The sequence below is a fragment of the Cyrtonyx montezumae genome, unplaced genomic scaffold (genome assembly GCF_038088225.1).
Source record: "Cyrtonyx montezumae isolate F1298 unplaced genomic scaffold, pur_monq_1.0 scaffold_5, whole genome shotgun sequence".
Taxonomy (NCBI): Eukaryota; Metazoa; Chordata; class Aves; order Galliformes; family Odontophoridae; genus Cyrtonyx; species Cyrtonyx montezumae.
In genome coordinates this window covers 3143709-3158390 of record NW_027072056.1, presented here as the reverse complement: position 1 = coordinate 3158390, position 14682 = coordinate 3143709, and the positions used below count along the sequence as shown (strand labels likewise).

Sequence of the window (14682 nt, the reverse complement as noted above, 5' to 3'; positions counted from 1 at the left end):
TTTTCAGGCCCAGCCTCAGATGCTGCTCTGCTGCCTGTGCATTGCCGCAGCTGCGGCAGCAGTGCAGACGTGCTGTGATGGAAGCAGGCAGCTCTGTGCATGCTGCATTGCCAAAGCCCACGCTGCTGGCTCTAACATCCAGCCTGACAGCTCGCACAGTACCCTTCCCCAGGTTGGAGCTGACTGGGTGTTACAGTGGGACGTACCCGGGAGGCCCCGCGGTTGAGCCGGCAGAGTTGGTCGAAGGCCTGGATTTGCTGAGGGTCCAACGCAGACTCCGACCCTGGCTGATAAAGAGAAGGAGAAGGTTACAAAAACAAGATGTAGCCACATCCCACGAGAGCCCAGCCAGCAGCCAGGTCACCACAGTGGCACTGCTACAGAGCTGTGGGTGAAGAGTAATGGAAATGCAAATCTGGGTGCCACAGTCTGCAGGCAAAGCATTAGCACGAGAGGAGGCGAACACAGACTCGAACTGCTTGAAATGGCATTATTTAAATATCCCAGGGAGGGATGACAAAGAATCACAGATTCTCCCAAGTTTGTTCCGTTTTACCACATCACGATGTTTCTATTTTGACTATTTCAAAAGCATCATCAGGGAACTACAATGGGAGGCAGGGAGAACAGCCTCCCTCGTGAGCGGCGATTTGGCATCTGTCGTCTTTGGGGAGCTATTTTTAAGGGAACGTTCAAGATTCATTCTTAAATATTTTCCCCAAAACGCATTTCCCAAAGGCCATTAACCCAAAGTGCTGCAGTCCTACACAAGCATCAGCTTACTGAAGCTGAATTTACCTCAACTCCTCGGCAACAGATCAAGCTCAGCATGGCTTGGAGGAGTTTGATTCCCAGATGCAAGGCCCAGCACAAAGAACATCTGGTTCCCCTCCAGAGCCAGGCAGGCTGCAGCCAGCAGGCTCCTGTTGAGGCCCCTACAGACACCAGGCCCTTCTCCCCAGGAGGATTTCTCCTCTGGGGCCAATGCTGCAGCACCCAGCCGCTCAATGCTTCCCATGCTCTATGGCACATTTACAGAGCATGTTCCAAAACCCCATGAAGATGACTCCCAGTTGCTGTGGACAAAATCTGGAGCACAACACGCTAGAGAGGACACAGCCACCAAGCAGTGCCACACCAGCCTTGACTTCCCTGGGTGACACAGCCCTCCACCTCCTGCATTGCTGGTGTCTCAGTGGCCCTGGATGTTAGCAGAACTCAGATTTGGGAATGCCTTATCTGGAGCACGTGCTCACAGCCCAGAAGACCAGCAGTACCCTGGGCTGCATCAACAGAGGGGTGACAGCAGGGAGAGGAAGGGCATTGTCCCCCTCTGCTGTGCCCTTGTGATGCCCCACCTGCAGTACTGCATCCAGACCTGGGGTCCCAGCATAGGAGGGATGTGCAGCTGTTAAGTGGCTTCAGAGGAGCACCATGAAGATGCTCCAGAGACTGAAGCACCTCTCCTATGAAGACAGGCTGAGGGTGCTTAGCTTGGAGAAGACTTTAGCAAGACCTCACTGTGGCCTTCCAGCACTTGGAAGGACCTTATAAGCAGGAGGGAAACTGATGCTTTGCACTGCCTAATAGTGAGAGAACAAGGGGGAATGGCTTTCAAAGAGGAGGAATTCAGGAGATGGTTTACTCAGAGGATGATGGGACCCTTGCACTGCTGCCCAAAGGAGTGCAGGTGCCCCATCCCAGAAGGTGCTCAGGGCCAGGCTGGATGGGCCCTGGGCAGCCTGAGCTTGGGGGGCAGCCAGCCCATGGCAGGGGTTGGGTCTAGGTGGGCTGTAAGGTCCCTTCCAATCCAACCAACCGTGATTCTATGATTCCTGAAGCCCAAATAGTTTTGTTACTCTTGAAGCCCTGTACGTTTTGTCTGTGAGATATTCACCAAGCGATTTGAGGAATGCCCCAACTGCAGATAGCTCATGCCAGGAGCAAATGCTCAGACTCATTTCTTCCTCCTGCAGGACTCTATATTGTAAATAACCACTGCAACTCAATCAAGGAGCCTGTGACAGGAAGGGTCACATACCCACAGGTTGTGCAGCACTTCCAAGGGACGTGTAGGTCATCCTCGCATGGAGGAAAAAAACACCAAAAAAGTCAACAAAAGAACAGGGAAAAGCTGCCCTCCACATTTGCCATGGCCACAGGCATTCAAGGACAAGGAAAATGCAATATAATTGGCCTCTCCTCTCCTGTTATCTCTCTGCCACGCGCATGTAACCATCAATCAGACTGCTCTCCAGGCTGATGAGCTGAAATATTGCAGGCAATTCTTTCTGTTGCTATGGAAACTCCTGCTGTCAGGCCTCTTCCTTTTTTAGCCGTGTCACTGAAGGCATGCTTTCACTCAGGAGCTCTGCAGAGGCTCTCGGGGTCCAGCATCAGCACTCGGGCATTAGGAGAACCCGCAGCACCGCTCTGGGCTCTGGCAGCTGCTGCTGTGGGATGGGTTGAGGACCCGTCAGCATCCCACAGCCATTCCCAGCCCTGTCCTCACTGTGCCTCTGGGGGTCTGACCCACGGCCATTACAACAACGGCAGGGTTAATTAGATTAAAAATATACATCCCCGACACCGTGTTCTCACTGGACACCATGGCCCCACAGATGGTATTTATCTGTCACATAGCAGGGGAAGCACTGCAGCCCACGGATTAAGCATCACACACACACACACACACACAGGGTCCACCAGGCCGGTGCCTGAGCCTGAGGTAACAGAGGCAGCAGCAGGAGACAAATACTTCATTTTCTAAGCATGAGCTATTACACCAAAGCTAAGCACAGAAGGCTGAGGGTGTTCTCTCAGTGCCAGGACTGCAAGCAGAGAGAGGGAAGGTATAGAGATGCAGAAGGAAGCAGCTTAAGGGTCTGCTGATCCCTTCCTGTCACAAGCTTCCTGAGAAAGCAAACTGCTAAACATTACCAAGAACCAAGCAGAAACTTCTGAGTCCTGTGCAGCACGGGGCTGCTGAAGTTCGTGATGTGTTTAAGAACACTGGTGCTAGAAGCTCAGCTGCAGCTGTCTGGGCCTTTCTGTGCTCAATTCACAACACAGCAGCTAAAGGAGCTGTTTTCATTGTGCAGTGCGAGGATGAAAGCTCTGGGGAGGAAGATGGGCGTGGAGACTGCAGCTTTCTGTTCAAGGGATTCATGGGGAGATGCTCACCTACCACCACCTCTGCAGGCTGCCCAGCCCTGCAGCCACCAACCCTGCCAATCCCCTCTCAGAGCCCTCCCACCCTGGGACTGCAAACTGAATCCACACCTCAACTACTATTTATTTTGCTCCCCGCCTTCAAAAGGGACATCAGGAGAAGGGACAGCCCTATACATCCTTCCTGACCCTTTGCCTTCTGGCCGTTTCTCAGCTTGAAGAGGGCAGGGGCCAGCAGTCACCCCCCAGCAGAGCACAGCACCCCAGGGCAGGGTTCTGGCAGTGCTGAGGAGCTCCGAGTCGTGCAGCACGCTGGCTCCCAGCCCCTGTGAGCAGATGGAAGTCACACAGTTCCCTTCCTGCCCGTTCTCCCAGGCACATCCACAAAGACAGACTGAGAGAGCTGCAATTTCACACTGCGGACACGCAGCAATCTGTGCTGGTCCCTGGGAGAGCAGACACACCACTGTCAGGCAGTGCTGCACTGCACAGCTATTGGCAGCAGTTTGTGAGAACAGCAACAGGCTGCAGCAGCCCAGCATCCGTCACTGCGTGTCTGTTGTACGGAGCCTCATAGATTTGAAATGTTCTGCTAAAATGGACGGATTTTCTTTGGACCATAGGAATATGGTTTACTGGTTCTGGGGGGTGCTGGTGGATGTCAGCTGGACGTGAGCCAGCTCTCCTATTGATGCTCATTAAAAGAACAGAGCCCACACCAAATGCGATAACTGCAGGGATTACACACATTGTCTGTCCTGCCGTGACTTGACAGGATTAACCTCCTGCATAAAACATATCTGCTTTTTGGACAGCTCCAACCACAGCAGCCTCAGAATTCACGGGTATTCTCTAGCATGGAAGTGCCACCACATTTAATGGGGTTTCATGGCAGTTTTCTACTGCATTTGAAGTCCAAGAAACACTTATAGTCCAAGACGCAAGACTGTGCTCCCCTCCCTGATACGTGTAGATGAAAACAAACCATCTCACCACAACATTCAGTTTTGAAGACTGATGACCAAGACATTAAGATTACTATGCTCACGTATGTAGGTGGAAGCACAGTGACTGCTTTCACCTAACGTGCCTCAGTTAATGACAAACAGCACCAGGCAAAACAGCACTGAAGGTTGAAAAGACCACAGAAATTGACACACACACACACAAACTCATTTTTGGAAGGATGCTAGATGAGGACAGGACAGGCACTCAGTGTAGACACTGAAGATCACCCTGGGGAAGACAGCATGGTCTCAGTGATGCACAAACTTCTGGTAGGAAAATAAAGCAAAGAGCTCCTCTGGTCTCCTCTTGCTGTTCCCTGCACAGAGCCTGATGCTGTAACCCCGTATTAGAGCAAGGCTCCTTTCAGTACTGCTCTCCCCCACTTTAGCAACATCAGTGTTGGTCTGTGCACCTCTCCACCCCCTCCCAATTCCAAGGCACTGCTCCAGAAGCCAGGCATGCAAAGCAGAGGCACAGAAAGCACTGTCTGCTGGGCTGTCATTTCACATCTAAATCTCAACAGCATCGTGGAATTCAAACTGACAGTCTTTGTTTCAACAGAGCAGAACTGGTACTATGAAACACACTCCAGATGCTCAGTGGCATTTCTCAGTATGAACCCATTCCTAATTCAAGGCTTGCTAAGAACATAAATATCTAAAGTGAAGATTTCACTGTGGAAAAAAAACCAGCATTATATTGTACCGAGGGACAGACAACACTTTCAGTCTTCAAAGTGGTTGCAAAGCAGCAGCCTCCCCATGGATCTGTAGGCAGAACGTCCCAGCAGCTCCAAGCTGGCTGTGCAGGGTGTGGGGAAGGCAGGGCTCAGGCTGGGAGCTGCACGAGTTAGCACAGCATCCTTTGGGGGCTCCCTGTTCATTACCTGCAGAGGTGCCAGATGCAGAAGTGAGGATGGCAGGAGCAGCACAGGGCTGGGCCTGACTGATGGGAGCACAGAGAGCCCTTCCCCACAGAACTGGGACATGAAAAGGCCCAACAATCCAGGTGGCAAAAGCAGCACTCTATGATTCAATCTCTGCCCTGGGCCGCAGCACAGAGTGTGACCCTGTTTTCTCGGGCCCTGGCTGAGCACCACAGGAACACCTGAACACAGGGAGCCTTGAAAGTCCTTTTCCTTCACTCCCTTTGCTTGTCTGCTCCTCCTGTCTCCACACCCTGTGTTATCCAGAGGCACCTGGTGCACAGACCCACAGCGTTCTGCACACATCAGTGCCACATCAGAACGAGCACAGGGACTTTGTGCAGCTGAGCTTTTCTGTTTCCATGCCCAGCTCTCTAAGAACCTCAGTTTGACTTAACGTGAGGCTGTGCAAGCTCAAACCCCACAGTACTGCCTCCAGAGAGAGTGCTGTGTCCCAGGCTGCTCACCTCCTGCTTCTGGCCTTAGGAAAACACATCTCCTCCACTCCTCCAGGCAGAGCAGATCTTCAGTTCCCTGGCCAGATGGATCCTTACCTCAGGGTTCATTAACACTACCAATGGTTAAGCAAATGAACCTCCTGGAGAAGCAAGAGGTGTTACCCCCCCTACTCAGTCTGAATACACACCAGTTTTCAAGTATCTAACCAAGCAACAGTTTAATCACATGCAAACATAACTATTAAATATTGTCATTAAAATACATGATGCAGCAGCATCCCCTCCCTGCCTCAGTTGCACCCACATCACCTGGATTATTTTCCTCCTCATTCTCTGCGAGGATGCCCAGACCAGTATTAAAGGGAGGACACAAGGCTCGAGAGAAGCCCAGTGACAACCAGGCTGTGAGGCACTGCTATAAGATGTGTGGCATTTCAGTGATTAATGTGGTTTTAGTATTGAATTTTGTCTTTAGCTTTTGAAGTTACAGAGCAAAAGTTTAGAGGGTAAAACACAGAGATGCTGTGATCCTGCCCAAGTTCAGAGCCACCTTCTGGGTGCCCATTTTATACGAGTGTGGTACGCAGGCTGGTGTTCATCACTGGCAAATATGAATAGCTAATGGTGGTGACCAGGTTCAAAAACAGTGTTTTGTAGCTGAGAATCTGCTCCATTAATGAGTGCTATTGTGCTCTTCGTATCTGTTGTAGCTTCCATGGAAATTAATAGGAGACATTACTTTCAGAGTGAGCTACATACATCAGGAAAGCTTTTTTCCTGCCACCACATAAGAAACTAACACAATTTGACTGCAAAGCTCGCATCATGCTCCACACATTCCTCAGAGATTACTTCTCCCTGAAGCCTCCCTTCCAACAGGAAGCTTCCTTTTTTGTTAATAGAGAAGCTGATGGGAATTGACTGATGCTGTTAGCTATCTTCTGACCAGAACTGATTTGGCAGAAATTGAAATCATCTGCTATAAGAAAATACAAGTACTTCTATAACAACGCACTCCCAGATTGAATTACTTGTCTCTCAGAAGTGGAAATGTGTTGTTTTGCATGCCATCGGGGTGGTGACAAATGCCCAAAGCACTGAGAGGCATTTAGGAACAAACCCTCACCAGTGACCTCTGGGACATGAGGCAGCAGAGCTCAGTTCCCCCCATTCAGTATTCCTGAAGACATCCCAAAGGTGGCTATTTCTGTGCAGAAACCATAATGACACACCAGGGAAAAACACAGAAGCAGTCTCTATTGAAACTGAACTTCTGTCTGAAGTAGAGATGGTGAATGAAACTTCTTGTACTCTCATACTGACAATAAATACAAACTATCTATCTGCTCTTTTGCTCAAATACAGCTGCAGCAGTCCCAATTGTATGCAAGCTTCTTCAAACACTAGCATCTCTTAGCCAGAGCCGCATCTCTTAGCCAGAGCCAGGCTGCCTGGCAGGGCAGCAGAACAGAGGTCCAATGGCCCAGCCACAACAACACACCAACTTTTACTACATGTTTTACATAAAGCACAGCTAAATAGAGTTTAAAAGGAACTGGCCCTACTGGTCCATCTCAGGCTCTCACAAATGAGCTTCTTCCCACAGGTATCAGCTTTTCCTCACCCTGGCTAGCAGGTCTGGATGAACACATTTCCACATCTTGTATATCCACGCCAAAACTAAATGACATCCATCAACCATGCCAATGCTGTTGGATGCTTACTGACCAGAGGCTTGTCTGGAAGCAGAGTAACGTGAGAACAGAGCAACGCAGCACTTCTCTTAGTTAAGGTGGAGAGCAACCAGGTGAGGAGCCTTACCTGTGCCAAGGAGGTGCCACTTCCTTTCTTCAGCTCTGAGAAGCTCTCGCTCAGTTTTCCCCCCTTGTTGCTCGAGTTGCATTTATAGCACATCCACCGCATCAGGTCTTTGCTTACTGCCCTGCACTCCTTACTCAGCAGACACAAGGAGTGGTATAAGTGGCCACAGCTGTAAAGGTGAGAAGATAAACCTGTGAGGTGCTTGAAAGCAGGGTACTGCAGCCTGACAGCACTGCACTTCAGAGAGGGAAACTGCGACAATGGAAATCAAGGCTGCTTACTGGTAAGCTCACATCAGCAGCGTGCATGCTCACTTCATACCTGCATACTGTCCTGCAGGACTTCTAGACCCACAGAAGCAGCAGCAGATGCCCACTTGCTGATGCAGCTGCAGGTCACAATACTAAGGTAATAACCATCTATGTTTTACAGCCACCTGGCCACAGACAGGAATATCAGTGATGCCAGAGCACGTAGAGATGCAATCGATCTGAGCTGTACAAGGCAAATAAAACCACTTCTTGGGGCCCAGTGGACACCTGTAGGCCCAGCCTTCCCCAGCACAAAGCACCTTATTTGAGATGGGACAAGCAGTACACCAGCTAGCAGCAAAACACCTCCTTTTACACCCCTCCTTTTACTTGCTGCAGCCAGTTTCCAGGCCATTTATGATTTATGAAGCTTTCTATAAAGTGTTCCTGCCATAGTTCACTGAGGGCACGCAGGCAGTTACAGATATCGACGAGGACTGTGCTGTCTGTGTACAGCAGGGAATCACCTTCTGCTAACATGTGCACTACCAGGAGAGACAACAGGTGAATCAACAGCTTACAGCACAGCTCTCCCAAAATTGCAAGGGAATTCTTTTCAGTTGAGGCAGAGCTGTCTGCATGCAAGGAAGGCTGGCTGAGCAGTCTGACTGCCAGCCCACGTACAGTGCAGGGGACACATGCTCATAGGAATACTTTTGTTCTGTTAAGCTAATAACATGATCTCACCTGTGACTCTATCCTTTCACTTTACCTGAAAACAATGATTTCATCAGCACTTTCTTGTCTCCTTTTGTACTGCTGTAGACAAATGCAGCAGTAATCCTGCTTTGGGGTAAGCCCTCTAGTGACAGAAGCTCTTAGGTTACACAGGGACCAGTGGAGATCGTGGTTTAGAAGGTTCGTGGTCGTCTCTAAAAGGGTCTGCATGGAAGACAATATATAGGGGTCATTTTTGTCATTTCCTCATTACAGAAGTCCCATACTCTTCAGCTCTTCACAACAAGCAGCTTACCAGATTGCTAAGAACAAAACCAGCCACGCAAATTGCTTCTCTTCACATGTTTTGCAGCTGCTGCCTTCAGAACACTTAGCCTTTTATCACATGTTAATGGAGACAATACCTCTTCACTCTTAAATGGGTAGATAAGTGCTTTATTGATTTTTGTCCAAGAGCGTTAAAAGAGATGTGGGAGAACAGGCTCAGCTTGTCATTTTCCCTACCAGGCTTCTCTTTTTCCTCTTTACCTGCTAAGCCACTGTGTAGATCCCCTATTTTATTAGAAATGTACAGAAAAAAGATCGAAGCTCAAATACGTGATTCACAATTAAAATACAAAAAAGAAATGCTGACTACCTCTCATCTGCTGGCTCTGAGAGCTCCATTTCTGAAGAACCAACAGCAAAACTCCTTTAGTTTTGAGTGGTCAGTGCCTCCTGAAGCAATAAAATAGTGATCAGGGATACCTGGTCTGTGCTGTGTGAATGCTCCATAACAGCAACACAGAAAAGGCTTCAGAGATTGCACTGGTGGCTCCTTGGGAAGGCAGCAACCGAAGGGAATAGCCTGGTCCAGGTACCAGGCAACCAGACACTGACTGACCAGAGAGCCTGTGCTGCTCAGAGCAGACCCCCTGAAGAACACACAGACAATTTCTTTATGTGCAGTCCTCTACAGTGAGGCTATTTCCAATTTTACAGACTGATTTTAAAGGCACTTTGAATCCCTAACTGCAGGATAAGCTGGAGAAAATGTGGGTGTCAATGCTTCCAGTACATTTAACACTGGATTCAACTACAGTGATGTTCACATCACCATGTATCTGTCAGTCCCTTCACTTGCAGTCTGTGAGCAACACAGACTCATTCCCCTTCCCACATCATACAAATATAAATCACTTGCATGGCCATCTACTTTGCCCTGCAGAGGCAAACAGCAAATGAGAGAGTAGTACACTGGACAGCTACAAGTAATCCTTGTATGTGGCAGTGGGCAGAGCAGAAGCGCACGCAACTTACTTGTTCATAGTTAAATGTGTCCAGCATTCCCAAGATGAGACCTTGAATCTCCCCAAGTTTCCCTCTTCCATAAACTGGATCCTGTGTGAAGGAACAAAACATCACCTATTCCGTATTTTTTCATTTTTAACTTCTTTTTCCCTCCCTTCCAGACTGGGAGTGCACGTGGAAGTTATGATTCTGCGTTTGAAGACGTGGTATGTGCACAAGGGAAGCAGAATGATCAGAAGTATTGAGGGGAAAACTGGTGATTAGCAAAACAGAGTGGATGACAACATCCATATTAATTAGTACTAATTACTGCACTTGAGTCCAAACGTTTTTGAAGTGACCTTGGAATCTCCAGGAGGTGGCTAGAGGATGCAGACCAGCAGGAAACTCCTGCAGCAACAGAGTGGGCACCGAGTAATTCCACTGGAGTCAAAAGCATCTGGCAGCTGAGGGGCACACAGAAGCTGCAGAAGCTCCTTGCCACTAGGTGAGTGGTACAGCCTCAAACAACACAGCATTTTCCTTCTGCATGCATAATTTACAAGCAACGGTATTGAAAGTACACTGCACTGAGTCACCATATGAATTATAGACAGCAGCAGGGCATGCACGACTTCCATCAGCACCTATGTGATCTACAACACAAAGAATGTCAGGTTTAAATTCACCAGTTACTGCTGCGGCCAGGGAAAGCCAAAGAGGTAACTCAAAACTCCAGCATTTACAGACAGCAGATTAGCTGCAAGTAAACACTTTCAAAGCATCCTGTCTCTTCTCTTTAGTGAGGAAGAGGAGGGAAAAGAAACACAAACTGGAATCACAGATCTGTATGGGTCAGTATGGACCTCTAGAAATCATCTAGTCCAATGCAAGAGCCACCCACAGATCTGCAGAGGAGAAGGGTGAGGTGAGGGCCAACTTTCAGTTGCTCTGTTTTATTCCAGGCTCGATAACATCGAAGCTAATAGCAGGTAGGAAGAGGATCACCTTTTTCCCAAAGAGGGAAGCTGAGCGTGGCAGTGGAGTGCAGGCATCCCGAGCACATTTCCTGCTGGCTGCCATTAAAGCCATGGCTGCCCAGGGCTGGGCTGCTGCTGCCTACCTGCCTCGAAAATAACTTCTGGAGCTGTAATTTCACATTTCTATCAAGTTATAAAGCTGTCTTCCAATCTGCTGGTTTCGGCCCCCACAGAATTTACAGTCACAAGAGCCTTCTGAGTTCAATTACTTTTATGAAAGAATATGTTTCATTAATTCCACCTTATAAAATTTGTCTCCGTCTGGGATTTATGCGTGCTCCACATACGCAGCACGGGATGGCCCATTACTAGAAACCAGTTATGCCAAATGAGGAACAAATCACAGCTGCTTTTTCCAGGCTGGGTATTTCCATGGGGAGCTGGGAACACTCAGCACGGTGAGCTGGAGCCAACCCAACTGCCTGCCTGTTGTGAGCAGCACCAGCAGGTCAGGGAGAGTTGCTGAGTCCTGAGCTGCAAACCAGAGCTGCCCATGCAGCCTCTCAGCCTCCTTCATTTCCACTTTCTCCTTGGATCCAGGAAATAGACCTCTCTTTGCTAACAGCACTGCAGAAATGCAGTAATAAATACACTATGAACTCTCACTTGCAGCTGAAGCTTCGTCCTATTTCAAGAGGGCAGATGAACGTACTGTCAGACATAAAACAAATCTTGAAACTAATGTCAGGGCTGGAAGCTAAAAGACAGGCAGGACATTGAACAGAGATGGCAAAAAATCTTCCTGCTTTCACTCTACAGCAGCTTTTAAACAGTCCCTTCCTTCCCTCCCCACTTCGGGGCTCCTACAGGTAGAATTTAAACCTCTGGTGTTTCCAGATCTCCATTCTGATTCAGGCATCAGCTGTGTTAATTAACCCAACCATGGCCCAGAAGTGCCTGGTTAAGAGAATATTCATGGTCACAAAGTGGCACAGCAGTGACATCTGCAAGGAGGTCCTACACACTGCTGAGCTGAGACAGCACTGCCTGGCACTAGGTTTTACAATTTTTAGGTAGCTTCAAAGAGCCACTACAGAGCTCTGCAAAAGGAACATACCCCAGGGCTAAAAGAAAGAGATAAATGTATTTATGTTCTAGCTGAGAAAGCTGCTCAGAGTGTTCTGGGGAGACACCATGCACACGTGCCATGCACTGGAATGGCATTCCCAGGCAATCCAAGGAAGCAGATGATGCTACACAGGGAGGCAAAAAGTCCAGTGCAGTGTAACTCTAACACAGGGAAAGTCTCCTTCCTGATCCCAATCATGTGTTCAGAGCCTCTGAACATTTGAGCGGTGTACCCAAGCCATGGCCACACCGTAAGACATCTATCACTGCTCCCAGCATCATTTTTCCAGCTGAGTTCAAAGCACTTCTCTTCCAAGGGCCAAGCTGTACACCAAAACAAAAGCAAAAGAACAGGCATCCTGGGAAAGCTCTGAAGCAGTAGATCAACACAACACAGCTACAACACAAGCAAAAGTGACCTAGAGCAATGCTGGCCTTTCAGCCTCATGAAACCCCATTCAGAGGGGATGTGCTGGGCTCAGGAAGCCACAGAGCTGCTGTGCAGAGCCCAGCACAGACCTGCTAGCAGAAGATCCCACTGCCCAACACAAGGAGGATGACAAGTTGGCAGGATATCACATGCCTGAAGCAGATTATAGATGTATCTTTAAAACCTACATTCCCATCCAAGGGAATCACAATGAATAGCATTCTGGTCCACAATTTAAAGAAGCTGAAGGCAATTCCAAAGTAAAAGTCCACCTTAAAACAGACAGCAACTTCTAAGGGGTATCATTAGACTGTCCTAAATGAGACCTCGTCAACAATCAGAGGATCCTCAGGGGTGCAGCAAAGAGGGGACAGCTGACACCTCCTCTGCTGCCCACAATCATGGTTGGACCCATACAATCTAGGTGTTTGCAAATATGCCACTGAGTGAATGAAATCTTGGAAAGAATGAGCATTAAGAGGTAAATCAACTTATTGAGCTATCTAATAAACCAGTACCATGCTCCCTTCCCGTAGGATCTTCTACTGTGTTTTACACAACACCATTTTGCCCACACTACTTTTGAGCTACATGGTACCCATTCCTACAACTGTTCTGTGAAGTTATCATGCTAATATTCTTCACCTGGAATTCCCTCTACTAGACTGAATTTATGAGAAGACAACATCTCTCCCCATTTTTTTTGTTCTAGCTGCACAGAACTGCTTGCCTGTTTAATCTGTGTTGTCAGACTGAATTTGTAAGGCTGACCAGGAAAGTAGAATGAACAGGAGTTCCCCCTACCTCCAACCCCAGTGACCAGAGCAGCTCAAAATAACACCTTGAACACTGCAGCCCCCAGTTAGAAGTACTTCTCAGGAGGCACCCTAGGCATCCTGTTATCCTTTGCAACAGTGCCTTCACACCAACCATTTCACTGTACAGCTACATATTTCATTCTTTCATTGCCTCCAGGATATGAATGGCAACTTCTATAGAGGATTTTTCTACTAAAAGAGAGACCCTAAAAACAAAAAAAGGCATGAAATATTTGAATTATGCTGAAACATTCAACACCTTCTCAACCTTCCTGATGTTCCACTGAACAAGATTCAGCACAAATCTGCTTGTGGTCATTCAAGATATTTGCAATCAGCTCTTCTGTGAGACATTTGCTGCCATAAAAATAGATATATCTACTCCTAATATTGTACTGTGCCATCATTTAAAAGGGCCCAGTCTTGATATCTCTCACCCACAAACTTTGATTTAGTGTTTTCATAACCATCTACCCCAGCACTGCAGCTAAATGGCTTTCAACAAATGTAGTTCTGAGCACTTAATAGTGGCTTTACAGCTGGAGCAGCCTCCAGAACTGCTAGTTTCAGTCTCAAAGTAATTACAGTCTTTGAGATAATATTTCATTTGGTTTGCAGAAATTACCTCAGTTGTCTTCTCACTAGTCTGTGTGCTCCCGCATCTCCTGAGGCTGCCAGGCCTTCCAGGTCATCCTACCAAGTTTTGTGACTTACTCTCACCACCTGAACATTTACTGAGATGCTTTGAACCCAGCAATCAGTTAATCTGATGCTTAATGACACGTAAATCACTAGCACATCACAAATGTGTTCAGCTCTTCCCAATGACGGAGTAGCACAGCTTGATAAAAGTTTGTTTGCTACGTTTTTCTCCCCAGAAACTCACCTGTAGAATTCTCTGCAGGATTGAAGGAAGAGCAATAAACGCAGCCATGTTGTTCAACACTTGCATTGTCAAACTCTTCAAGGCTGAAATACCATGCATGAAAAGTTACCAACAGTTGTGAATATTCAAGGAGTAAAGAGGTGTATCTTTCAGATTAGGAGTCCTGTTTCAGCTCATCTTCTCTAATATGAAAACAGCCCTATCCCTTTCTACCTCATGTATGTTTTGCACGAAGCACATGCAGCTTTTTTTGCATTAAATAGTACATTCCAAAAATGCCAACACAGCAATGCCTCTCCCCCCCTCCCACTTCCTACATACAGTGGACTTTCACATTTTCAGATTTTCTTTGAAACCCTGTCACTCACTTTTCTCCACCTGCATCCCTTGTTGGTGTTATAATCCCATTGACTCTAAAACTTCCCACTGTTAGTATTTGTATGAAACTTTTTTTTCTCCTCTTGATCCCCCAGTTCCATACAGTAAGAGGCAACATCTGATACGTGTGGACAACAGCAATTCAGCTTCTTTGTGGGGATAATTAGATAGCTAGAGCAGTTTGGGAACTAACACATTAAGAATGAAAACAAAAACAGCTATTTGGTATCTAAGTGTACTATGTTCTTGCAATTTCTGGTATCACTCCAGATAGAAGCTCTCAAAACAGCTAACCTAGGGGGCACTCTTGGAGGCAAAGATGAGTTGAGGGAGGAGTGATGATTTTTATTTTTGGTTTGTTCAACTCCACACACCCTTGAATCCAAGTACAGCTAATGGGAAACAACAGGGCCCAGACAAG

At 47.6% G+C, this 14682-nt stretch overlaps 1 protein-coding gene across 2 annotated transcripts in view; it reads right to left on the bottom strand.

Annotated features, from left to right (window-relative positions):
• The window catches only part of VPS8 (VPS8 subunit of CORVET complex), a 60057-nt gene that overhangs the window by 1030 nt on the left and 44345 nt on the right, over positions 1-14682 (bottom strand). For both annotated transcript variants that reach the window (XM_065748576.1, XM_065748577.1), the window contains exons 40-44: positions 13884-13966; positions 9672-9752; positions 8407-8576; positions 7384-7552; positions 207-287 (exon numbers count right to left, since the gene is read on the bottom strand). In XM_065748576.1, coding sequence (XP_065604648.1) covers positions 207-287; positions 7384-7552; positions 8407-8576; positions 9672-9752; positions 13884-13966 — 584 coding nt within the window. The remainder of the gene's footprint in view (positions 1-206; positions 288-7383; positions 7553-8406; positions 8577-9671; positions 9753-13883; positions 13967-14682) is intronic.